The sequence below is a fragment of the Xenopus laevis genome, chromosome 1L (genome assembly GCF_017654675.1).
Source record: "Xenopus laevis strain J_2021 chromosome 1L, Xenopus_laevis_v10.1, whole genome shotgun sequence".
NCBI classification, from domain to species: Eukaryota; Metazoa; Chordata; class Amphibia; order Anura; family Pipidae; genus Xenopus; species Xenopus laevis.
The window spans coordinates 18,979,593-19,005,647 of record NC_054371.1 but is presented as its reverse complement, the minus strand read 5'-3'; the positions used below and the strand labels follow the sequence as shown (position 1 = coordinate 19,005,647).

The 26,055-nt window shown below is 42.6% G+C and overlaps 2 protein-coding genes across 2 annotated transcripts in view; one reads left to right on the top strand and one right to left on the bottom strand.

The window, feature by feature from the left end:
• polr1a.L (polymerase (RNA) I polypeptide A L homeolog) overlaps positions 1-18,267 on the bottom strand; it is a gene marked incomplete at its 5' end in the record, with an annotated part of 54,562 nt that extends 36,295 nt beyond the window's left edge. The window contains 14 exon segments of the mRNA NM_001088713.1: positions 946-1,137; positions 1,792-2,046; positions 3,106-3,333; positions 3,585-3,707; positions 4,528-4,701; positions 4,882-5,044; positions 8,552-8,654; positions 9,025-9,111; positions 9,347-9,462; positions 10,646-10,737; positions 12,559-12,666; positions 14,408-14,557; positions 14,669-14,873; positions 18,165-18,267. Coding sequence (NP_001082182.1) covers positions 946-1,137; positions 1,792-2,046; positions 3,106-3,333; positions 3,585-3,707; positions 4,528-4,701; positions 4,882-5,044; positions 8,552-8,654; positions 9,025-9,111; positions 9,347-9,462; positions 10,646-10,737; positions 12,559-12,666; positions 14,408-14,557; positions 14,669-14,873; positions 18,165-18,241 — 2,073 coding nt within the window.
• Positions 18,268-18,339: 72 nt separating this feature from the next.
• mrpl35.L (mitochondrial ribosomal protein L35 L homeolog) lies at positions 18,340-25,162 on the top strand. Its single transcript, XM_018227835.2, has 5 exons — positions 18,340-18,478; positions 20,490-20,533; positions 22,384-22,546; positions 24,046-24,190; positions 24,883-25,162. The coding sequence occupies exons 1-5, from the start codon at positions 18,420-18,422 to the stop codon at positions 25,069-25,071; spliced, it is 600 nt and encodes a 199-aa protein (XP_018083324.1). The 5' UTR covers positions 18,340-18,419; the 3' UTR covers positions 25,072-25,162.
• Positions 25,163-26,055: the final 893 nt, after the last annotated feature.

The following is a 26,055-nucleotide window of genomic DNA, read 5'->3' as shown; positions in this document are numbered from 1 at the left end:
TGATTATAGTGCCTGGTGGCAAGAGAAATCCATGAATAAATAATAACATAACTATGGTGCTTATGCATAATGAAAGAAAATGGTTTGAAAGGTTGTGCATTGAATGTAATCCGTGCAGAATATAGAAAGGAACAACTTTTCATTGCAATTGCAAAGAACTTTAAACTCTAATTACTGGTTTGATGGAAAGTTGCTTGGAATTACGTTTGCTGTTTTTGGTTAGGCATTCCGAATGGAGAACAAAACCCTAAAAATGAATGTGGCTAAAAATGCCATATTTTATATAATGAATTTATTGCACGAGGCTAAAGTTTGAGCTTGTCAATAGCAGCAATGATCCAGGACTTCAAACTTGTCACAGGGGGTCACCATCTTGGAAAGTGTCTGTGACACTCACATGCTCAGTGGGCTCTGATTGGCTGTTGAGAAGCTAAGCTTAGGGCTCGTCACTAATTATCCAGCAGAAAATGAGCTTCCCCTGTAATATAAGCTGATGCTACAGGTTTGCTGATTATTAAATTCTGATGCTAATTGCACTGGTTTCTGTGCTGCCATGTAGTAATTATGTGTATTAATTACTAATCAGCCTTATATTGTGACATTTCTATTCTATGTGTACTGTATATTGTGAGTGGGTCCCTAAGCTCAGTAAGTGACAGCAGCACAGAGCATGTGCAGTGAATCAGCAGAAAAGATGGGGAGCTACTGGGGCATCTTTGGAGACACAGATCTTTACTGCTAAAGGGCTGTGGTTGCCTTGGGCTGATACAGAAGCACAAAACATCATGTACAACATTTCTATATACTTTTTTAGGTACGCTTTAGTGCTCCTTTAAAATGCTTTTTTGTTACTTTAGGGGGAAAAAATGCTATATACCAGTTGGCTGCTATGGGTGACTTATGGTTTTGAGTCTGGTGTAGACATGTACTAATATTATACTTTACCTGCTTTCCTGTCCAGAGTCGGTGGGGTTTTAGGATAGCTGGTGGGAGGAGTTTTACTCTGCCTTTCTTATCCGTCAGCCCTTGATAAACCAGTTCCATATACTGTTCCCTGGTAAAATAGCAGCCGCGTATGGTCATGTTTGCACCAGACACCATATGATCTTGAATTAAGCCGGCGAGGGGTGTACCATCCTACCAGAAGTAACAGGAAAGTTCAGAATACTTCATCACTCAACAGACAAATTAACTTTACTGATCTTTCTAAGCTCAAATTGCAAAGCATAGTAAAATGTATAAAACAGCCATGCCTTATTATTCTCTGTCTATGCATCTGTTTTTGAAAAATAAGAGATTTAAAAAAAAAAAAAAAACAGCCATGCCTTCAACCGTTTAAAGGGGAACCATCGTGAAAATTAAAATTTAATGTAAGCTTCCTCATACTGAAAGAAGAAATGTTTTAAATTTAACATGTCTTTCTACATGCAGGATTCGTGCAAAAGGCAGTTATTTTGTTAGATTTTGCTTGTACTGGAATCAGTTATGTGAGTGAGCTCTAATACATCTGCTAGGAAAGGAAACCCCCTATAAGATATATTGGATCTAACTGTCAATGAATATCTGACACCCAACTGCTGCATGAAGACAGAATGAAGAGAAATAGACACTGAGAGAGAGGGAAAGTGAAGATAAACTTAATTTCAGAAATTAAACCTGAATATTTAATTGATTATATTTATAAAGTTTCGTATTTCTGTATGCTGAAGCTTATATTAAATTTTCATTTTCACAATAGTTGCCTGAATATATTTAACACAGAAGCGCCGCAGACACAAAGTGAGGCGGTACCTTAGGCACCAAGTACTGCTCATCAGTACACGCGATGGTGTAGGCTTCAGCCCGGCCCAGCTCGCTTTGGGGGAAATGTGCGTTCATTTCATCCCCATCGAAGTCAGCATTGTATGCCTTACAGTTGGCATAGTGCAGCCTGAGCACCTTCTCCCCCGGGAGAATACGGGCTTTATGGGCCTGGATGGAAGGCCTGTGCAGGGTGGGCTGTCGGTTCAGGAGAAGCACATCCCCGTTTTTCACATGTCGACACACCTACAGTAGAAAAAAAAAAAAAAGTATTAATTTGTTACGGCATGCATTGTTCTACTCAGCTCTTAAGGTCATTACTATAGTATACAGTGGCGTAACTATAGAGGAAGCAGGCCCAGGGGGGCATAGGGAATAGGGGGGCCCGAACTGTGGGGTCTCTCTCTGTAGCGAATTAAAAAAAACCCTGGCCCAGCTGCTCTCTAAGGGTAGAACTACATGGATGATTTTCATGCGTTTTCAGCGGATGAGACACACCAAAACTCAGGCATCAAGTCGGATGCGATGGAACGGAAGACATACAAGTGTCGGATGGTGTCGCATCTTTCATCCGACGCGACAAGACACGACTGTCGGATGCAGACACAGCATGCAGCATCTGCATCCGACAGTCGTGTCACGTTGGATGAACGCTGCGACACCATCTGGCGTTGCTGTTGCTTACCTTGTTTTCCAACGCATCCGACTGGACGCCTGCGTTTTGGCGCAGCGTGTCGCATTCGCCAAAAACGCATAAAAATCGTCCATGTAGTTCTACCCTTACTTGATGCGAGGAAGGGGGACGCAAGTCGGGTGGGAATGAATGTGGGCAGGGGAGAGGAGAGACATGAAGTGGGCGAGAGAATGGGGATCGGAGTGCGACGGGCCCCCAAAAAAGTTTTTTTTGCAGGGGGGCCTGGCACACTATAGCTATGCCACTGATAGTATGTCATAACCCAGTAGCTTTCATATTCCTTAACAGGTAACAGGCCTGTGAGTGCATCTTGACAGCGCTATATAAATAAATGATGATGAGGATGATGAGTGCACTTTATTCATGCAATGTTGGCAGTGGTTACAAAGTGACTGCTGCAACTGCATTTTTGAGCGCTTGTTCCAAGTAGGAGCACTCAAGAGATACACTTCGAAGGTGTAACTTGCCAAATCAGTGTAGCTGTGCTTCTTCTACTTCAGCAACGTGCTGGGTGCAATGCATTCAGAGACACAGGAGGCAGAACTGCAGCAGGGGAGCACACCCCAGACACCCCACTCTGCCTGTCCAATCTCTACACCCAGATAACTCACAATTTTAGCATTCAGAGTCTGTGTGCCAGTGGATGGGGTGAGTAGTTGCTTTGCTACAGCATCCCTCTGGGATGAATCAGTAGAGTTCAATATGGTGCGAGACCCGTCCTCATTGATCACCATAGAGGCACCCGGGTGGACATTGGGTCCGTTTAGTACAGCCTTTCTCAACTCCTGCACATTCCAGGGAGTAACTGGTTGGGGGTACGTCAGCTTAGTGGCAAACACCTTTAGGAAGGAAAATATAGTTAGTCCTTATGGACAATACTCTGTAATTTCTTCTGTTAAATAAACCTAATAATCATATACAATTATCCTTTACTGTAGGGTTATTTTGCTATCAATATAAAGTGATAAACCAGGAAAATCTACCCTGCAACAGGAAGATAATGTTGCTACCCAGAGGTCCCCAGCAACAGAAGAGCATGGCATTATAAGTTCCTGGCAGCAGATGAGAGATCTAGAGCACAATGTCTCACCATAGGGATTCCAATTTCGTTAGTGTTGATGTACATGTCGGGGCAGATAACAGAGCGAGCTGCGAAATCCACTCGTTTCCCCATCATGTGCTTCCGAAACAGACCGTCTTTCTTCTCCAGGACCTATAGGAACAATGCAGCGACTTGTTTAAGCAACACACACCTTGTGCTGCAATACTGGGAATGTTCAAAATCAGACTCATTATTACCCTGGAAAAGTTCACCGAATAGTAGGTTTTACTTGACCTTGAATTCTTTTATGTAATCTGTCGGAAAGATGCAGCTATCCTAACGGGAATCCCATATTAAGTGGTTTGATAATAACAAGAAGAAAGGCTCTAAGCCATAGCATCCCAAAGCAAACTTTAGATTGGTTGCTATAGGTTACAAGACCTGAAGCGAACAGACCCTGTGCCTTAAACTCATCTCTAGACTAACATAGTGGTTTCCAGAAATTTTAAGGGTAAGAGATAGAGAGATAACAGAAAAAGGGTGTCTCATGTTTGCAAATTCATATAAGTCTGCCTATTTATATTAATAATATTTGCTACTAGGCTCTTGTTGGCCAAGGCAGTATCCAAAACAAACAGCTGGAGAATCAGTTACAACCACCAAGAATGCAGTTGCTCGTGTAGTTACATACCAGTCATAAATAAACGCTACTCAAACACAGCTCCCCTTTAAATTTATGGCCTAACATGAAGAGTCATTAAACAGACTTAAACAGTGTCTGCAAACTGTTGTACATGTTGTAAAACTAATAAAGACAATATTACAAAATTTGCAGCCTTACAATGACCAACTCAAGAGAAAATGAAGCAGCACAGTAGGAACGGCCATTGCAAAAAGCAGGAAACATCTGACATCCCTATACAAGCAATGTGTCTGGCAGCTCCCATTGGTTAGCGGACGTTACACCGACACTGCGTTTGGATGTACAGACCTGGCGGATTCCCGGGTACTTGTCGGACATGAGCTTGTCCATGTCGCTGTCAAAGACGATATTGACGTGACTCTGCAGCCGGACCCAGGAGTTGTAAAGCTTATCCGTAAGGGACAGGCCCGTCAAGGTGGCCAGAAAAGAACGATCAATATTTTCCGTAACCTCGGCTTCCTTCTGAGAAAACAAAGAGTCTGTCCTGTTATTTGGGAACAAGTAGCAGGGACTAAATAGCAACATGGGTGCAATTTGACCCATTCCAATATCCCAAGGCAACTTATGAATATCACATCTTGGTCCTCTTGGCAGGGGTACCAAACTCGCCCAAATATCCCCAGCTTCTTCAAAGTCACTTACCAAGTTCATCCCTGATTCAGTGAGCTCAGGCGTCTGCTCCTGATCCTGAGCCATCACAGCCAGCAGTTTCTGTATAGTGGAGATGTCTTTGAGGACAGACTGCAGGTTAATCGTGTGACCATTGGTGAACATCTGATCCCCAAGGCGATTGACTGGTCGGAACCTGCGGGGTGAGGAGGGCTAAAATCAGTACAGCTGGAAGCAGACAGGCTGCCTGTGGCCCTTTAAAATAATTGTTCATAGTAAATAGGCTGTGCAAAATAAAAAATATAGTTAGGCAAAAATGTAATGTATAAATGATGGAGTGACTGGATGTGTAACATAATATCCAGAACACTACTTCCTGCTTTTCAGCTCTCTAACTCTGAGTTAGTCAGTGACTCCCACTCTGTGCTGTAAAGTACCCTGAGCAAAGATTGAAAACACAAGAGCTTCTGGTTTCAAAAGAGAAATCAGTGATCACGGATTTCCTTTTTGAAATCGCTATTGGAGTTCTGCAAAGGCACAACCATTGTAAATAAACGTAAAATTTGTTCTGCTGCCTGCTGTATAACATTCTAATCGAGAGAAAGAATAGACGTTCTGTACCTGCAGGGCAATTTTGGGGTAACTCTCATACATAGTAAGTTAGGTTGGAAAAAAAAGTAATTTGAGTGGCTCAGAGTGACGCTATTAGGATCAGTTCTTATTTACTGTTTAAATATCCCCAGATCTATAGCAGGGAGACTGTTGTGACCTTGTATACAATTATCCATAACCATTTAATGACCCTCAATGGGGTCCTGAGCACAAACAATGGTAACAGGTAACACAGGTAGATCTTAATAGTACAAGACAATCAATATTTGACAAATGATTATCTTCCATGTAAGAGGAATACATCTGGGTGAGGTATGACAACAGTTTTTCCAGCTGCACAAATAAATGTATACAGTTATTTATATGCTGCCTGTAGGTGGTGCTCTTGCTTCCTCTGTGCAGTTGCATTCTGATCACTTTACAGCAGGGGTGCCCAAAATGTGGGGATCTACCAGTAGACCTTTAGTTGATGATCAGTAGATCTCAAGACACTGTCCACAAACAGCTGGTCTAAATCTCCCTCCTATTTCATGCTTTTCATTCAGATAATTATTATGTTATGGTTACATTAGAAATAGCGGTTTGTTAAATATAACAATATAAATTCTCTTGTAAATCAATATCATATATAAGTAATATTTTCCATGGAATACAATGCTAAAAAGGATTTTATGGATGAAGATAATGGGACAACATCACTAAAAGTCTCTGCTTTCCTAGATGCATATCCTGGATCAAACTTCTCTACAAGAACCCCACGGCACACGTGAGAGTTAATGGCCATATTTCCCCCCCTTTCTTACTAACAAGGGGAACACGGCAGGGTTGCCCCCTTTCCCCAATTCTATTTGCCCTAGCAATAGAACCACTAGCAATACTGACCAGACAGTCTCCTTTAATCAAGGGTTTAACCTATGGCACTATTCAGGAAAAAATATCCCTTTTTGCAGATGACCTCCTTATATATTTGGCAGATCCCAATGATTCTCTTAAGGCCCTCCTGGACCTGGTCAACCGCTTTGGCTCATTCTCTGGACTACGTGTTAACTGGGAAAAATCAGTTTTAATCCCCATTGACCCTGACCAACCTCGATCTCTACCACAAGAGACCCCTCTCGAATGGGCCACCCAATTCAAGTACCTAGGAGTGATAGTCCATGCAGATCTCACAAAATACACTACCTTAAACCTCGACCCAATTTTAATTAATCTGACCAATACCTTAAATCGATGGACTAAACTCCCTCTGTCTCTCTGGGGTAGAGTAAATGTCATTAAAATGATTTACCTCCCCAAAATTCTCTACCTACTCCATAATGCGCCAATATATATCCCCAAAAAATACTTTAAAAGTATAAACCAAATCGTGATCCCCTTCCTCTGGAACAATAAAACACCCAGAATCGCTTGGTCAAAGCTGTGTGCAACATGCGACGTGGGAGGTCTGGCCCTCCCCAACTTCCATTGGTATTTCATAGCTTCACAAGTATATTACCTCCACTGGTGCTTTAACCCTGACCCATATAAACCAAACTCGCAGTTACAAGCTCTTTTACTATCCTCGTGGGAAGGTCTCCGCAATTTTCCCTATCGGAGTCCCAGGGATTCTGGCCCATTACCGACGACACTGACTACCCCACAGAAGGCCTGGCTGATAGCTCTCAAACTTTTGGGCCATTCACCACCCCTCCTATCCCCTCACCTCCCACTCTGGGGGAATTCCTATCTAAATCACTTTAGATCCTTGCAACACTGTTTTCTGGCCAAGGCAAGGCATTAAATGCTTGAAGGACCTCCTTGAGAATCATACCTTTGCCACCCTTTGCACACTTCAACAAAAGTGCCAGCCAACACATATTCCATTATTTAAGTACCTACAATTACGACATGCCTTCCACTCCCAATTTAACAGTCTTACTCCCCAGCAATCCTGTCTAGTCATAGAAGAAATTCTTCATGATCCCAACCCAGCAAAGCTGGTGTCCCGGCTCTACCAGCAATTCCTTTTATCCGGCCCCAAACCTTTTCGTTCAGCACAAGACTGGTGGAATACCAAAATTGAAGCCTTGAGCAGGATAACTGGGACGAAGCAACAGATCATATATACACTGGCCTGATATCGTTGAAAGACAAACTAATACAATATAAAATTATGCATCATATTTACATAACTCCCACACGACTCAAACTGATGGGCCAGATCCCCTGCGACTCCTGTCCCAGGTGTCACCAGCAAGCTGCGGATTTCTTCCATTTAATCTGGGAATGCCACTACATATTGAGCTTTTGGACACAAGTCGTAAACTATCTAGCGGACAATCTTGACTTTCCGAGAATAATTTCCTAGAAGAGATAATCCCAGCTAATTATACTCGAATCTCTTTTCGTATCCTATTTTATGCGAAAAAAACTGTAGCCCTTCACTGGATGGGTCACCTCTCACCCTCTCTTAATGCTTGGATACAACTGGTTAACAAAGCAGTACCCCTATATAAGCTCACCTACGAAGTTAGGGGAACACCAACAAAATTTGATAAAATTTGGGGATTGTGGAATGACATTGACCCGACCCCTCTATAGCAAGTCTTAACCAAGTCCATCTCCTATTATGAAATCCTTCATGGTTAGCTATCCTACATATCCTCGAAGGCCCCGACCTAGCCTTCAGATGTAAAGTTCACCTGAGTTTGATAGTGTCCATCTCAACTGCTCGATCACTGTATTGTGTTATGCTTGGTGATAGCCTGTGCCATGTTTTCATCCTGCCAAACTTGTACAGTTTAGTCTGCGAGTGTACTTATTTGTTGTATGTCTGATTGCTGTGTGTTTAAAAAAAAGAAATAAATCTTACCTTTAAAAAAAGAGTCTCTGCTTTACAGAGACTGCCAGACGGACCATTCAGGGAAGTACTAGATTTATTTTTATTTTTTTGAGTCAAGCTCAGTTTACGGAGCGATAGGTTAGTTGCCCTTGAATCTACAAAACCATTTTCTTATATTCCTGCAGTTTTTGTCTGCCATAGCAACTAGCAGATTTGGCACAGCTCATTTTAATATTTCCCACCCATACACAGACTATTAAGATCATTTACCTCGAGGGAGGGACAACAATAATGTCTAGGAAAAACGTGTCCGGAGTAAACGCGGATTCCCCACCGCCCGTTATTCCAGAAAAGAGATGCTGTAGGAAAAAGCCTGTGGGGGGACAATGAAAACTGGGGTTAACCTTCATTATGAGCAGTATTTTTGAATTCATAACCCATAGCAGCAAATCATCAGGTCGGTTACAGTTAGAATACACAAAGCATAGATCTGATTGGTTAACTGTGCCAGGGATTGTAAAATCCATTGTTATTGTTGAATTTAACTAAATCAAGTGAAACAGGGGGCAATAATATTGCACAGGGGGTAAGAAAGAAAATCATTGCTCCAGATGCTGCAAAGTTACAACTCTCTGCACGTTGCTGGTAGTTGCAGCTGCACAATAGCTGGAGAGGCAAAGGACACCTATAGCTACTCTAGGGGCTGTACCATGATGAATTTTCATAGATTAGCCTCCCCTTACCTTCATTCTTCCAAAGCTCCATGATAAGTTCCTTGGTGGTGTTGGGAGTCAGATATCCACGTTTTGCTAACTGAGTGCTGTCAATCACTGAAAGAGACAAAGGTACACTTGCTTGGTAATGAGCATTAGCCTGATACAGGGGATCAGTAGACACCCCAAGCTAATGAATCACTAGGGGAGTGGGGTCGATAGTACTGGAGGATAGAGACACGCAAAAGCATTTTCATGAGAATCAGAATCCCTTTACAGGGTCTGCTCCCTCCCGTTGAATCTATTCACAGTGCTAATGTGGCTTCTGATTAGGGTAAAGGCGCTCACTTACCATCCATATCCCCCTCTGCCGGCGTGGCACCCCCTTTAGAAGAGGAACTTGGTTTGGAAGACATTATTATAGTCAGCTTGCTGTTGTGTTCTTTCCTTACAACCGACCTCGGTGCCCTAAAAAGGGGGTAAAAGGCAACAATTAGCTAAAAAATAAAACCGGTGATGACAAAATAAGCCAAAAACTGTATTTGAGCCTTAGAAACACTGTTTGTACCAGTGAAGAGTAAAAGTAAGGGCAGAGACACACAATGCGATTTGGGGAGAATAGTCGCATGGCGATAAATCTCATCTTCTTCCGGGTGACTAATCTCCCCAAACTGCCTGTCCTGCGATTTTCAATCTAGCCAGCGGGATGCCACTCAGTGAGCTTCGTTTTTCGAAGTTTCCTGCTCAGAGCGCCATCCCGCCGGCGATTTTCATTCTACATCGTTAAATCGGGTTGAAAAAAAAAACACATCAAGTCCATCAAGTTCAACCCCTCCAAATGAAAACCCGGCGGGAAGGCAGTGGGGGCAGTCACCCCAAAGACGACGAGATTGGTCACCGGGCGACTAATATCCCCGAATCGCAGTGTGCGTCTCTGCCCTTAAGGAACAGTTCAGCATAAAAATAAAAACTGGGTAAATTAGGCTGTGCAAAATAAAAAATGTATCTAATATAGTTAGTTAGCCAAAAAACTTAATGTATAAAGGCTGGAGTGACTGGATGTCCAACATAATAGCCAGAACACTACTTCCTGCTTTTCAGCTCTCTAACTCTGAGTTAGTCAGTGACTATAAGGGGGGGGGGCACATCTGATATAACTGTTCAGTGAGTTTGCAATTGATCCTTAGCATTCAGCTCAGATTCAAAAGCAACAGATATGACCCATGTGACCCCCCCCTCAAGTCTCTGAATGATTTCTGCCTGGTAACCAATCAGTGAAACCAAGAGAGCTGAAAAGCAGGAAGTAGTGTTCTGGCTATTATGTTAGACATCCAGTCACACCAGCCTTTATACATTACATTTTTTATTTGCACAGCCTATTTACCCAGATTGTATTTGTATACTGAACAATTCCTTTACATTTAAATGCAAAGAAATCCCTGTAATGTTCTGGATGACACACGCCCTTTAACTGTGAAACATGTACTCAAACATAGTCAAAACGATCTGCAACTCCCATCATCCTGCTGTTGCTTCTCCTAGACTCCCGTCTGAGGGCCAGTGTGAGTGGGATGTTGGAAGAATGCCTGTTTGTTCAGTTGCGTAGACACAACATAGATTTTACTTTCGCTATCCCTTTAATGCTACTCACTTGCAGTTGGGACACTTTGCGGAAACCATTTGCTTTTTCCAGAAGTTTCCAATCAGCCGGTTTCTGGTCACACACGTATTCTTCACCTGGCACTACAAACAAAAACAGTGTTACCCTCTATGGCTATTGTCTTAACGGGACAGTTATTAAAGGGATTCGGTCATGATTTTTATGGTGTCGTTTTTATTTCTAAATTACACTGTTTACACTGCAAATAATTCACTCTACAATATAAAATGTCATTCCTGAACCAGCAAGTGTATTTAGTTGTAATATTGGTGTGTAGGTGCATCTCAGGTCATTTTGCCTGGTCATGTGCTTTCAGAAAGAGCCAGCACTTTAGGATGGAACTGCTTTCTGACAGGCTGTTGTTTCTCCTACTCAATGTAACTGAATGTGTCGCAGTGGGACCGGGATTTACTATTGAGTGTTGTTCTTAGATCTACCAGGCAGCTGTTATCTTGTGTTAGGGAGCTGCTATCTGGTTACCTTCCCATTGTTCTGTTGTTAGGCTACTGGGGGGGGGGGAGGCGGTGATATCACACTAAAGCTGGCTGTAGATGCACAGATCCTATTGTACAAATAGAGGATTCGCACGATTTTCGGATCGTGTGTGGAGAGTGCCGACATCTTTCGTCCGGCGGAGAACGGTCATTTGGTCAATCAGACAGGTTTGATTTTGACCCGACCAATCCCGCCGGAGCCCTTTGCGCACCGTAATCAGATCATTCGGCCATAAGGCCGAACGTTCAGATTACCCCCGATATAGCCATGCTCGTTAATGGCATATCGGGGAAAGATCCGCTCTTTTGGCGATGTTGCCAAACGAGCGGATCTTTGCGTCTATGGCCACCTTAACTTGCAGTACAGCAGTAAAGAGTAACTGAAGTTTATCAGAGCACATGACTGGGGGCAGATGGGAAACCGACAATATGTCTAGCCCCATGTCAGATTTCAAAATTAAATATAAAAAAAAGTTTGCTCTTTTGAGAAACGGATTTCAGTGCAGAATTCTACTGGAGCAGTACTAATAACTGATGTGTTTTGAAAAAAAAAAAAAAAAACACGTTTTCCCACTAGGGTTGCCACCTGGCCGGTATTTTACCGGCCTGGCCGGTAAAAATGTTGCTTGATGCCAATGTTATTTATAGGGAAAACCCATAGAAAAATAGGAAGGCCGGTATTTTTTTAAAGAAAAGGTGGAAACCCTATTTCCCACAGAATCCCTTTAAAAACTTTATTTCAGTGAGGTCAGGGAGACACAGTAGCATATGTTGGTGCTATATATTCAACATGCTCCGACATGTTCACCAGATGAACCATCATGAACTACTGCAATAACAGTGACCTCTTGTGGCCACAGTAGAATATTACTCGCGAGCCACCCTGTACAGGTATGGGACCTGTTATCCAGAATGCTCAGGAACTGGGGTTTTCCGGATAACGGACCTTTCTGTAATTTGGATCTTCATACCTTAAGTCTACTAGAAAATCACGTAAACATTAAATAACCCCAATAGGCTGGTTTTGCCTCCAATACGGATTAATTATATCTTAGTTGGGTACAAGCTACTGTTTTATTATTACAGAGAAAAGGGAAATCATTTTTAAACATTTTAAATTATTTGCTTATAATGAAGTCTATGGGAGACGGGCTTTCAGTAATTTGGCGCTTTCTGGATAATGGGTTTCAGGATAACGGATCCCATACATGTACTATGTTTACATTGAAGTGGAACTTTAACTTCAGTTATGTTGTACCAGGACTCTAGTACTTGCCAAATAACATTTTTCACTGAGCAATATATTAGTAAATATTATTATAAATTGCTTTAGTCCAAGCGACTGTCCCTTACAAACACTTCTCTAGTTTGTCCCCAGTTGCACTAATCATATGCCAATGTCCAACTTACAGAAGTGCCTCTTGGGAGCTTCTTATACTTTTTAAGCACTTTCCTGGTGTAGTTCTCCAGCTCCTCTTGGATCTCATGGCCGGTGGCAGCAGCATTCGCCTCCAGCACCTTCATGGGATAGAGAACAGAACAGCAACCTTTTATATCATTATATCCGCAAAGAAAGATCACAAAGAGATATATATATATATATATAGTCAACTACTATTTTGAGGTCACACCCTCATAGCCTAATGGTTTTAAAAAATAGTGGTGAGCACAACTTTCCCTTGTTTGTTATATATATATATATATATATATATATATATATATATATATATATATATATATATATATATATATATATATATATATATATATATATATATATATATATATATATATATATATAGACAAATACAAGATTCCTCTGCACTCAACCCATTATCAATATATTTAAGACAGAGACATTTGTGCATACTGCTACTGAAAAATGCCTTACCCTTTAAACAAAACAGGGATTGTTTGTCCATATATTGCAATATATTTAAGCTGGCCAACTACGTCAAAGTCATCCCATATCTGGCCAGTCCTATGCTCAATTTTCATCTGATTCATTAAGAATTCTATGGTTTAATTATACATTTTATAAAAGGGACGATATATATATAGTATATACACACACACATACATACATACATAAATACATACATAAATACATACATACAGAGCCTCTTTCCTCTGTCACTATGGTAACACTGTTTGCAGGCTGGAATGCAGCAAAAAAGTGTGTATACTGGGGCAAGTGGTACAGGCCAAATGGGTGCAAAATAGGCTTTCCAGCCTCCCTTGGATATCATGACTTCTGCTTTTATTAGGAGGTTGATTAAGCTGCAGCAGATCTGGTTGGATAGCGGGCAGGACCGCCATCAGGGGGGAAGGGGGTGTTGTACAGGGCCTGGAGTGTTTTAGATCTTAAAGGAGAACTAAACCCTAAAAATTAATATGGCTAAATATGCCATATTTTACATACTAAACTTATTGCCCCAGCCTAAAGTTTCAGCTTGTAAATAGCAGCAATGATCCAGGACTTCAAACTTGTCACAGGGGGTCACCATCTTGGAAAGTGTCTGTGACACTCACATGCTCAGTGGGCTCTGAGCAGCTGTTGAGAAGCTAAGCTTAGGGCTCGTCACTAATTATCCAGCAGAAAATGAGCTTCCCCTGTAATATAAGCTGATGCTACAGGTTTGCCGATTATTAAATTCTGATGCTAACTGCACTGGTTTCTGTGCTGCCATGTAGTAATTATCTGTATTAATTACTAATCAGTCTTATATTGTGACATTTCTATTCTATGTGTACTGTATATTGTGAGTGGGTCCCTAAGCTCAGTAAGTGACAGCAGCACAGAGCATGTGCAGTGAATCAGCAGAAAAGAAGATGGGGAGCTACTGGGGCATCTTTGGAGACACAGATCTTTACTGCTAAAGGGCTGTGGTTGCCTTGGGCTGGTATAGAAGCACAAAACATCATGTACAACATTTCTAGCTACTTCTTTACGTAGTCTTTAGTTCTCCTTTAAGGTGGGCCCTTTCTTGATTAGCCAGGCCTTTCAGTGAGCTGCTGACATCGGATGGGGGGGGGGGGGTAGGAGCACAGGTGGCTGCATCAGAGAAGCATTCTCTTCTCTTAGCAGACCTGTGGGTGGGGTGGTGAGGCCCAGAAAATGTTGTAGTACGGGGCTCTGAGATTTCTAATGGCAGCCCTGGTGGCAGGTACAAGTGGGTAAATACAGTGGTTGTGAGACACGGGTCAAGCCCAACTACATCCATTGTCACAGTCCTAGAGAGAAAAGCAAGACACTTACCCGGTGCAGGACATTCTCCAGCTCATAGACTTCATGCTCCACCCCCCGATCAAGGAGCTTGAGCTGGTTGAGCAGTAAGTGGATAACCGAGCGGTTGCAGGTGAGCAAGTGGCAGTGGAAGCAGGAGCCTCGCACGAGAAAATACAGTTTCTGAAGGTGGAAAAACACAGAACACGTCGTTGCCTCGAGTTAACCAAAGGGGACAATTGTGCCTTGGGAATTAGATAGCGAGCTTATGTGCCTATGAATTGTTATACTTACATCAAAGAACAGCGGGTTGTACACGGTCAGGGGCAGCTCAATGTGTCCCAGGTGCCCGGGGCAGGAGGTAAAGTCCTGAAAGCAGGAGGAGCAAACTTCTTTACCGTCGGCAGGACCCAGAGCCAAATCATACAGGCCGTTCATCATAGGATTCCCCAGGCTGTCCATATAGCGAGGGTTGGTCAGGGCTTTCACACTCAGCTTCCTAAGGAAACAGATCAAGCGGAGCTTCAGATGACAGTTTCATTGCTTGGGCCAAAAAGCCCTGCAAAATTGGGGCAATGCGACAGTCTGTTTAATGTGACTTTCCTCAAACAAAACCACAGAGAAAAGGAATTACCGACTATTGAACATATAGCAGTCTATGGGAAACGGTCTCCTAATAGCTCACTGGAGCACTCACCCAAACACACAATTTCTGGACTGTGTATCACGAGAGATAGGAGGCACCCGAATCCTACAAACAACAACAGGAAGCAACTGGCAGAAATTCCACCGATCTGATCATGAATTAATATCGACACTACAATGTTACGCCAGACTTACTCGCACTTTGTAGGCCCCATTGGTCCTCATATCACATGAAACGATGATTTAAAGGACCAGTACACAATAAGTGGAAAATATATTTTTACATTTAAAGTTTGGTTTGTTTCTTTCGGCAATGTAAAACTATTTATTTTAGGCTCTCCCTGCTCACATACAGCTCTGAGCTCAGATTACAGCAGGGATGGGAGGAGGGAGGGAAAAACTGAGCATGCTCAAGCCCTAGCCCTGGAGGTTTAAGCTGAAAACAGGAAGTCTGATACAGAAGCCCATGAGTACACAATAGAAGGAAAGAAATGCAGTTTCTTTTGACAGAGGACTCAGAGCAGCATTACTTTGAGGGGTTACTGGTGTATTTATATAGAACTTTCTGATAAAGCTTACTTAGTTTTAACCTTTCCTCCTCCTTTAAGGGAAGTGACCACTGCATACAAAATAACCGCTTCCAGTAACTATTAATAAAATTATCTTGAAATCAGTTTGGACCAACACAACATAAACAGTGGTCCCAACGCTTTAATCATAACTTAAATTTCCAATCACCAACAAAGCAAAACTCACCAACATGGATGGGTGGCCCAGAAGCTGCAGCCCAGAGAGAAATCCAACCATCTGGTTTAAAGGGAACAGGCTAACCAGACCAGCAGTTTTGGTTAAACCATTCGACATTATTAAAACATAGCTAATAATTTGCTCGGCACATTTTACGCCATACACTTATTCATAAGCTAAAAAACACAAACTATCACAGGTTATAAAGGGTATTCAAATTCCCTAACTCTATTGAACCCCCTGGTGTTTAGTGCCCTGTTGGATATATTCCTCTATTAATTGCATTATTCTATAATTAAGCATCCATAAATACACTCCATTTCATTTTGTACATCAGAATGTAGCTTTAACAGATTTAATAAATAAAAATATAAGCAGATCCTTCCTAGACAAAATCACCCTAATAGGATTACTTTCTACATATATATAGTATATATTTATTATTTAAAGTGGTTGTTTACCCTCCAAACACTTTTTTTAGTTCAGTTGTTTTCAGATTATTCAGCAGAAATAGACTGTTTTCAATTACTTTACATGTTTGATTTTTACCATTTTTCCATAAACAGCTCAGTAATCCAGGAGCAGATTCTGAACCGTTACAATTGGATACATTTAGTTGATACATTTCTCAGCAGCATCTCTGGAGTATTAGCAACTATTGTATCAATTATAACAATTCTGCTCAGCAGGGACAAAGATAAGAAATGTATTCACTAAAGTATTAATTTAAATTAGTAACAGAGCCCACGACCCTGCTCCCAGAGCTGCTTCAGAAAGATATGAGGGTCAAAAAACAAACTTTAATATTAGAAAAACTGCCAGAAATAGAAAATGGGAAGTAATCGAAAATGTATTTTTTTTTTTTTTCTGGTGAACTATCTGAAACCATAATTCCTTGACTTTCTTGATTACTAAAACTAAAGTGGTTCATAGTGAGCGGGGTTTTGTTCTTTCCAACCAATCTGATATAAACGAGGTGATAAAAGATTTGCGAGTGTTGGGGTCCTCCTATTATAACATTCACTGAGTAAAGGCTCTTACAGGCGAGCGTTTTTAGCTGCGCCCCCGTGTTCCGGTTTCATGCATTCAGCCGCAGGGGAGCGCAGGAGTAGATAAACTGAATTCTTATCAATGGGGCTGTACTCACACATGTAAGTGCCGAACGCAGGTTGGGACGCAGCATGTTGCATTTTTCCTGCGTTTGACGCAGGGGAGTGCAACTAAAAACGCTCGTCTGTTAGAGCCCTTAGGCTCCACTATAGAAGACAGTAATGGCTCACCAACAAAATAAGCCATAAGGTTTCAGTAAGAAAATGCTATTTTGTTGAGAGACCCAATGCTGTCTTCTATAGTAACCCATGGCAACCAATTAGCAAATAGATTTCCGACAGCTGCTGGTAGACCAATGAAAGCACAAATATGATTTGTTGCCATGTGCCCAATGTTTATAAGTGCCCCCCACTGTACTTCATAAGCAGCTGTAGCTCTCTGGGCTTCTAGTGGCCATTCATCACCCACTAACAGTCTCTGGCTACAAAGGGAGCTGTAGGAGAGGTGAAGCACAGTCAGCGACTAGTAAGGAAACTGCAGTATAGGAGACATACAGTCTCCAGATGTAGTAGGAGTAGGAGAGTTGGTTAGTAAGGGAGCTGTAGTAGAGGAGGGGAGCTGGTTAGTAAGGAAGCTGTAGTAGAGGAGATGAGTTGGTAAGTAAGGGAGTTGTAGTAGAGGAGGAGAGCTGGTTAGTAAGGGAGATGTAGTAGAGCTGGTCAGTAAGGGAGCTGCAGTAGAGGAGATGAGTTGGTTAGTAAGTGAGATGTAGTAGAGGAGATGAGTTGGTAAGTAAGGGAGCTGTAGTAGAGGAGGAGAGCTGGTTAGTAAGGGAGATGTAGTAGAGCTGGTCAGTAAGGGAGCTGTAGTAGAGGAGATGAGTTGGTTAGTAAGTGGAGGAGGAGGAGAGCTGGTTAGTAAGGGAGCTGTAGCAGAGCTGGTTAGTAAGGGAGCTGTAGTAGAGCTGGCTAGTAAGGGAGCTGTAGTAGAGCTGGTTAGTAAGGGAGCTGTAGTAGAGCTGGCTAGTAAGGGAGCTGTAGTAGAGCTGGTTAGTAAGGGAGCTGTAGTAGAGCTGGTTAGTAAGGGAGCTGTAGTAGAGCTGGTTAGTAAGGGAGCTGTAGTAGAGCTGGTTAGTAAGGGAGCTGTAGTAGAGCTGGTTAGTAAGGGAGCTGTAGTAGAGCTGGTTAGTAAGGGAGATGTAGTAGAGAAGTTGCACACACAGACGCTGGCTAGACTAAGTAAAAATAAAAGTACAGCAGCATCAAAACTGAGTGCCATGTGGTTCCTCCGGGTTCTGTCCCTCCCCAGCCCACAGGGGGCAGTACATACAGACATCCCCGGGTCCTACCTGATCTCCTCCGCTGAGTAACAGCCAAACGAGATGCTCTGCAGGCGCCGCCATGGTGCGTCCTTAGACAGCAGCATTGCCCGGGCAGGAGTGGGCCAATCCGGTCCCCCGGTTTCTCCTGGTGCTCTACTTTACCCACGTGGGAACCCGGAAGTGGCGCGTACCAACTGCCTGTCAAGAGGAGGGGCTCTATTTCTGTGACGTGCCTCTTGTTTCCCCCTAGTCAGTGGTACAGCCCGCAGACTTCTTACTGTCATGGCGGCGTCCTGCGCTAAATTCGGAGCTTTTCTGGCGCGTCCGGTGTTGCTTGTCAGGTACTGGGCAGGAATGGGACAATGAGAAGCAGACAGGGAGCAGAGTGTACGGGTATAGGGGCCGGGGAGTGACAGCGGACTGATACACTGGGAGAAAGGGCAAGGTCAGGGGATGGGGGAGATGTCAGCCCGGGGCCAGTCAGTGAGCTGCCTGTAGAATGGGGCACGGACAGCAGAGCCTGGGATTGGCTGTCACTATGTACTATACACGTGTGGGCGGGACGTTGTTGGACATTACTGACCCCCTTTAATTATTCCCTCCTGAGGATTTGGAGTCAACAGCCTTCCTGCAGTGCCCTGGCCTTGATCTCTATCTCTAGCCCTGGCCTTGATCTCTAGCCCTGGCCTTGGTCTCTATCTCTAGCCCTGGTCTCTATCTCTGGTCTCTATCTCTAGCCCTGGTCTCTATCTCTGGTCTCTATCTCTAGCCCTGGTCTCTATCTCTAGCCCTGGTCTCTATCTCTAGCCCTGGTCTCTATCTCTAGCCCTGGTCTCTATCTCTAGCGCTGGTCTCTATCTCTAGCCCTGGTCTCTATCTCTAGCCCTGGTCTCTATCTCTAGCCCTGGTCTCTATCTCTAGCCCTGGTCTCTATCTCTAGCCCTGGTCTCTATCTCTAGCCCTGGTCTCTATCTCTAGCCCTGGTCTCCATCTCTAGCCCTGGTCTCCATCTCTAGCCCTGGTCTCCATCTCTAGCCCTGGTCTCCATCTCTAGCCCTGGTCTCCATCTCTAGTCCTGGCCTTGGTCTCCATCTCGTGCCCTGGCTTTGGTCTCCATCTCGTGCCCTGGCTTTGGTCTCCATCTCTAGCCCTGTCTTTGGTCTCCATCTCTAGCCCTGGCTTTGGTCTCCATCTCTAGCCCTGGCTTTGGTCTCCATCTCTAGCCCTGGCTTTGGTCTCCATCTCTAGCCCTGGCTTTGGTCTCCATCTCTAGCCCTGGCTTTGGTCTCCATCTCTAGCCCTGGTCTCCATCTCTAGCCCTGGTCTCCATCTCTAGCCCCTGGTCTCCATCTCTAGGCCCTGATCTCCATCTCTAGGCCCTGATCTCCATCTCTAGGCCCTGATCTCCATCTCTAGGCCCTGATCTCCATCTCTAGGCCCTGATCTCCATCTCTAGGCCCTGATCTCCATCTCTAGGCCCTGATCTCCATCTCTAGGCCCTGATCTCCATCTCTAGGCCCTGATCTCCATCTCTAGGCCCTGATCTCCATCTCTAGGCCCTGATCTCCATCTCTAGGCCCTGATCTCCATCTCTAGGCCCTGATCTCCATCTCTAGGCCCTGATCTCCATCTCTAGGCCCTGATCTCCATCTCTAGGCCCTGATCTCCATCTCTAGCCCTGGCCTTGGTCTCCATCTCTAGCCCTGGCCTTGGTCTCTATCTCTAGCCCTGGCCTTGGTCTCTATCTCTAGCCCTGGCCTTGGTCTCTATCTCTAGCCCTGGCCTTGATCTCTAGCCCTGGCACAGAGGACATTCTCTATTGCACTACACTCAGGGGCGTAACTACCGGGGGAACAGGGGGCCCACACCCCAACGGGCCCCCCAGCAGATCGCGTGCGTTGCAGCTGGCTGGAGTCAGCTGCAGCCACAGAGAAAACTCACACGGACGAGGGGGGGGGGGCGGCTGCACGTCCCGCCCCCACCTAGTTCTGTTACTGACTACACTGGGCTTCATATTCTTATTATTCCTTATTTATATAGTTCCTACATATTCCATTGTGGTTGGGCATCAGGCCCTGTCCCAATCTAAGGCCCATCACATTCATACACACTACGAGCAGGTTTATCAGGATCCCCTTTGTTTCTGGGGTGTGGGGGGAAACCTGCACAGACAGGGGTAGAACAGGCAACTTGCTGCAAATCTGTTTTGGTTTTTTTTGTAGTTACTCAGAATGACACTCTTTATTATTAGGCAAAAAATTATTTTTGGTGGTGTTCCAATTTATGGTGGGCGGAACATGCCCAGATTTGGTCAGATATATTATTTATTTTCATTTTTTCCTCTATTTACAGGAGGTTTTCTGCTCTTTCCCTCCAAGCTGAAAGCAGTGCAACAGGTATGCATCATATTGTATATATAATTTAAAGTTTAAAGCGGATTGTTCACCTTTAAACAACTAGTTGTTTTCAGATAGATCACCAGAAATAACGACTTTTTCCAATTACATTCAATTTTCTATGTGTCTTCGTTTTTCTAGTATTGAAGTGTAACGTGTAATTTTTTACATTCTAAAGCAGCTCTTGTAGGGGGGTCGCCGAGCCTGTAAACTGTTCTAAAATTGATACATTTAAAGCACTGCGTATCTTGACAGCGCTATATAAATAAATGATGATGATACATTTCTTATCTTTGTCCCTGCTGAGCAGAATCCCTGAGTTTCATTACAGGCAGCTGTTAGACTTGATACAATAGTTAGTAATATTCCAGAGATGCTGCTGAGAAATGGATCAACTAAATGTTGCAAAATTGTCACAGTTTAGAGTCTGCACCTGAATTACTGAGCTGCCAGACTCAAACACCAGAGACACGAACATTCAACTTTAAACTTAGATTTTGGAAAAACTAAAACAGTAAAAAATAAATAATGGAAAGTAATTGAAAAAAGTCTTTGTTTCTGGGGAACAATCTGAAAACAACTGAACTGGAAAAAGTATTTGGAAGGTGAACAATCCCTAATGTTCCTGTCTCTGGTGTTTCAGTCTGGCAGCTCTATAATACAGATGCATTTTGATCTGTTACAATTTGCTGCATTAGTTGATACATTTAGTCAATACATTTAGTTGATACCTTATTTATCAAAGGTCAAATTTTAGAGTTTTATACCTCGGATAAAGATGATGAATGAACTCACAACTTGAATGGTTTCTAATTTAAGAAAAAAACTTGTATCCGCGAGTTCTGGGTTCGAAATTTCTGCTGGAAAAAAGGCAAGGGCTGCACTGGATGTCTAACATAATAGCCAGAACACTACTTCCTGCTTTTCAGCTCTCTAACTCTGAGTTAGTCAGTGACTGTAAGGGGGTCCACATGGGACATATCTGTTCAGTGAGTTTGTAATTGATCGTCGGCATTCAGCTCAGATTCAAAAGCAACAGATATGACCCATGTGAACCCCCCCCTCAAGTCTCAGAATGGTTACTGCCTGGTAACCAATCAGTGGAACCAAGAGCTGAAAAGCAGGAAGTAGTGTTCTGGCTATTATGTTACACATCCAGTCACTCCAGCCTTTATACATTACATTTTTGGCTAACTAACTATATTAGAAACATTATTTATTTTGCACAGCCTATTTTTTTACCCGGTTTTTATTTTTTCACTGAACTGTTCCTTTAATAAATCTGCCCCTCAGTTGATACATTTCTCCACACAGTATCTTTGGAGTATTAGCAACTATTGTATCAATTCTAACAGCTGCCTGTAATGAAACCCAGAGATTCTGCTCAGCAGGGACAAAGATAAGAAATGGATCAATTTAGAACAGTAACAAAGTCAGTGACCCCCCTCTCCCGAGCTGCTTTATAAAGACATAAGAAGGTGAAAGACAAAACTTTACATCTCAATATTAGAAAACTATCACAAATAGAAAGTCGTTGGAAAACGTCTTTATTTCTGGTGAACTATCTGAAACCAACTGAACTGAAAAAAGCGTGAACAGCCCTGACAAGGGGCTTGCCTGAACCACTGGGGTGAAACCCTCCCTACAGAAGTTTTACATGTCCCCTTCTCTGTCTTGTATCTTTGCTTTTAAACATTGTTTTTCTTACTAAATTAACCAGGAAATATTATAATTTCATTAGCTTAAGAGAGACTGTTCCACATTAGATCTGGGCACTGGCAGGATGGCATTACATAAATGTGGTTATGTTGATAAATTCACAATAATTGATGTTGTTCATATCTCCTTAGCTCTCCAGAGGTCAGAACTGAACCGCAAAATTCCCTACCAAATAAGAAATGCTTCGGGATTGTGCGCCAAGTTGTGCCGCCCCACGCAACTGTCTGCATGTACAGCACTTCAACCGCCATTTGGAAATCAGCTGACCACTCAATATACATCAATTCTCGATAGGCAAGATATATTCATTATTACATTTTTTTTTTTTTTTTTTTTTAATTCACCGTTGATCGGTTAATATCTGTGTTTCAGTGGTCCATATAAATGCATAAATATCAATGAATAAATGTTATAATCATTGTGTATCTTGTTCTACAGGACTAAATATATATTAAACGATAAGTAAACTTTAAAAATAAGTGAAAATAAAATTGATGAGGGTACTATTCTAAACACTTTTGTAATGTACATTCATTATTTATTTATTTTTAATTCCAAGATATTAAAGGGATACTGTCATGGGGAAAAAAAAAATTTCAAAACGCATCAGTTAATAGTGCTGCTCCAGCAGAATTCTGCATTGAAATCCATTTCTCAAAAGAGCAAACAGATTTTTTTATATTCAATTTTAAAATCTGACATGGGGCTAGACATTTTGTCAATTTCCCAGCTGCCCTTGGTCATGTGACTTGTGCCTGCACTTTAGGAGAGAAATGCTTTCTGGCAGGCTGCTGTTTTTCCTTCTCAATGTAACTGAATGTGTCTCAGTGAGACATGGGTTTTTACTATTGAGTGCTGTTCTTAGATCTACCAGGCAGCTGTTATCTTGTGTAAGGGAGCTGCTATCTGGTTACCTTCCCATTGTTTTTTTTGTTTTTTTGGCTGCTGGGGGAAAAAAGGGAGGGGGTGATATCACTCCAACTTGCAGTACAGCAGTAAAGAGTGATTGAAGTTTATCAGAGCACAAGTCACATGACTTGTGGCAGTTGTGAAATTGACAATATGTCTAGCCCCATGTCAGATTTTAAAATTGAATATAAAAAAATCTGTTTGCTCTTTTGAGAAATGGATTTCAATGCAGAATTCTGCTGGAGCAGCACTATTAACTGATTCATTTTGGGGGAAAAAAATTTTTTCCGTGACAGTATCCCTTTAAGGGATACATGTACTGTTCATATGAATGAAATTTGTTGCAAAAGCGCCACCTGCTGGACAGTTTCCCACCAGTCTGACCACCAAGTAGTCAAGGAAGTTGTCAGGAGAAAGAAAGAGGCTGCTCTGATGTTCTTCTGCTTAGGAAAATATAATTAGAAACTTCTCTCAAATCTTTCCTAAGCAGAAGAACATCAGCTGCTCTTTCTTTCTCCTGACAACTTCCTTGACTACTTGGTGGTCAGACTGGTGAGAAACTGTCCAGCAGGTGGTGCTGTTGCAACAAATTTCAGTACATGTATCCCTTAATATCTTGGAATTAAAAATAAGTAATGAATGTACACTGCAAAACTGCTTAGAATAGCCCCCTCATCCATTTTACATTTACTTATTTTTAAGGTTTACTTATCCTTTAAAATCAATATGGCAGTATTCCCAGTTCTTTGATGGCTTCTATACTGCTTAATAAGGTTTATTTGCTACAGACCAGGAATCAAAAACCCATAGAAAAAGTGGCGCTGCTGTATGATAATGAAGATGTTGATTTCATTTGTAATTGTATTTTGTGGTTAATATAACAGGGTAACCCCACTCCTTCCGAGCATGGTGCATCATCCTGTCAGGTCGCTGACTTACTTCGGCTTGCGCTCTGGGAAGAGGAAAACCGTGAAGTCTGTCGTCGATCGCTTTATGAGACTGCACTGCGGACTGTGGGTTAGAAGAAAGGTACTGTATAACACATCTTTTGGGTCATGTCTCTTTATGACGAAGGCAATGGTGCTGACATGCAGGTCCTGAAGGGTCAAATCTCGAATTCATGTGAATTTTACCAACTCGGAGGAATTTAAACAACCTGAAAAATCGTATCGAATTACATCAAACTCGATCCAAGTTTTTTCTCCGAATACCGACCCGAATCCGAATTTGCATATGCAATTAGGGGTGGGAAGATGAAAACATTTTTTACTTCCTTGTTTTGTGACAAAAAGATTTCCTTCCCCGCCACTAATTCGCATATGCAAATTAGGATTCGGTTCGGCCGGGCAGAAGGATTCGGCCGAATCCGAATCCTGCTTAAAAAGACCGAATCCTGGATTCTGTGCATGCCTATTAAATAGTAATGTTTTAAATGTTGTATAGTTGCATTTGAATTCTTAAAGGGCCAGAGTATGATAAATCTCAACAGTCTTATTACAATTTTTAGGGTGCTGGGCCAAGTAGGATCAACCTGGGTGCAAATACTGCTTATCTCGGCTCTGTTAATATGTTACTGTTAAAAAATTGCCATGGTTTTGGCATTTGGAGATTTATCCAACATGTCAGGTGTTTCCCATCCGAGTGAGAGGTAGCAAGGGGGTAAGCAGACTTCTCCACTATGTTGTAGCAATAATAATATTTGGATATTTTCATGCCTGCAGGCTGGTTACAAAAAGAAGCTGTGGAAAAAATCAGCGGCAAGAAAGAAGCGCCTACGGGAACACGTAATCTGTAACAAGACCCAGAGCAAGCTCCTTGATAAGATGACAACCCCCTTCTGGAGGAGACGTAACTGGTACATCAACGATCCCTACCAAAAGTACCATGACCGAACCAATCTCAGAGTGTAGGTCCTGCTCTCTAGGGCCACTGTATGTGTCATGTGATATATATATATTCTACTATGGAAACAACAATAATAAAGTATTTGCTTATAACTAGTATGTGTTGTGGTTTCTATTCAATGCTGCTTTACTATGTGACTAATAAACGTCCTTCTGCCAGCCAATAGCTGACTAGCATATTCCCACTACACATTGCTTGTATGGAGCCGACTGCTATCCAGCCAGTGCAATGCCTTCTGCCTCTTGGAAACTGGATGATGTACCAGTACAATGCCCTCCAGTCAGTATGGAATTCATCGCTGTCTAACCAGTGCAACATTTCATATGCATTCAGTATCCAAGTGGGTGCTGGAAAGCCGTCGAACGTTAGACCCCCCACAGTCTCAAAATGATAACTCTTAATTATTTTGCCTTTACTCACCTTTTTATTAGCCTAGTATTTTCCCTTTACATATTATCTTGACTCACCCTTATCCTTATACAGAAATTGTTAATTGTCATAATATCAGGATAAAGCACACAGGGGCGTAACTATTGAGGAAGCAGTCCCTCGGCTGCAGGGGGGCCCCATGAGATCCAAATAAAGAGAAATGTCAATATATATTGGTAAAACAGAATAACCTCTGGATATGTTGGTGTGTGTGCCCAGTAACTTCTAGTTACACTACTGGAAGGACAGATAGTTTGACTCAAGTATCCACTGATACATGGGCCCAATGGGACTTCTCCTGGCTCTTTGGTTCGGCCAGTCTGTCCCTACAAACAGCATTAGAACTATACAAGCCCCTGTAAATACCCTCCCTTTATATCCCTATACACATTCCCTTTCCTAAGCAACTTTACAATATACATTCATTACACATTAATTGAAATCGGCACCACTAGTTCTGTCTCTTGAAACAATGTGGCGAACGCCTGTTCTGCAGGTTAATCCATCGGATAGCTTCTGCTACGTTCATTCAAAAGTCAGAACCAGCAGTGACCGGAATA

Coding starts and splice junctions, on each gene's coding strand:
- mrpl35.L (XM_018227835.2), top strand. CDS start 18,420: ATGGCGGCGTCCTGCGCTAAATTCGGAGCTTTTCTGGCGCGTCCGGTG. Junction 18,479..20,489: donor CGTCCGGTGTTGCTTGTCAG/GTACTGGGCAGG, acceptor CTCTATTTACAG/GAGGTTTTCTGCTCTTTCCC. Junction 22,547..24,045: donor TATACATCAATTCTCGATAG/GCAAGATATATT, acceptor TTAATATAACAG/GGTAACCCCACTCCTTCCGA.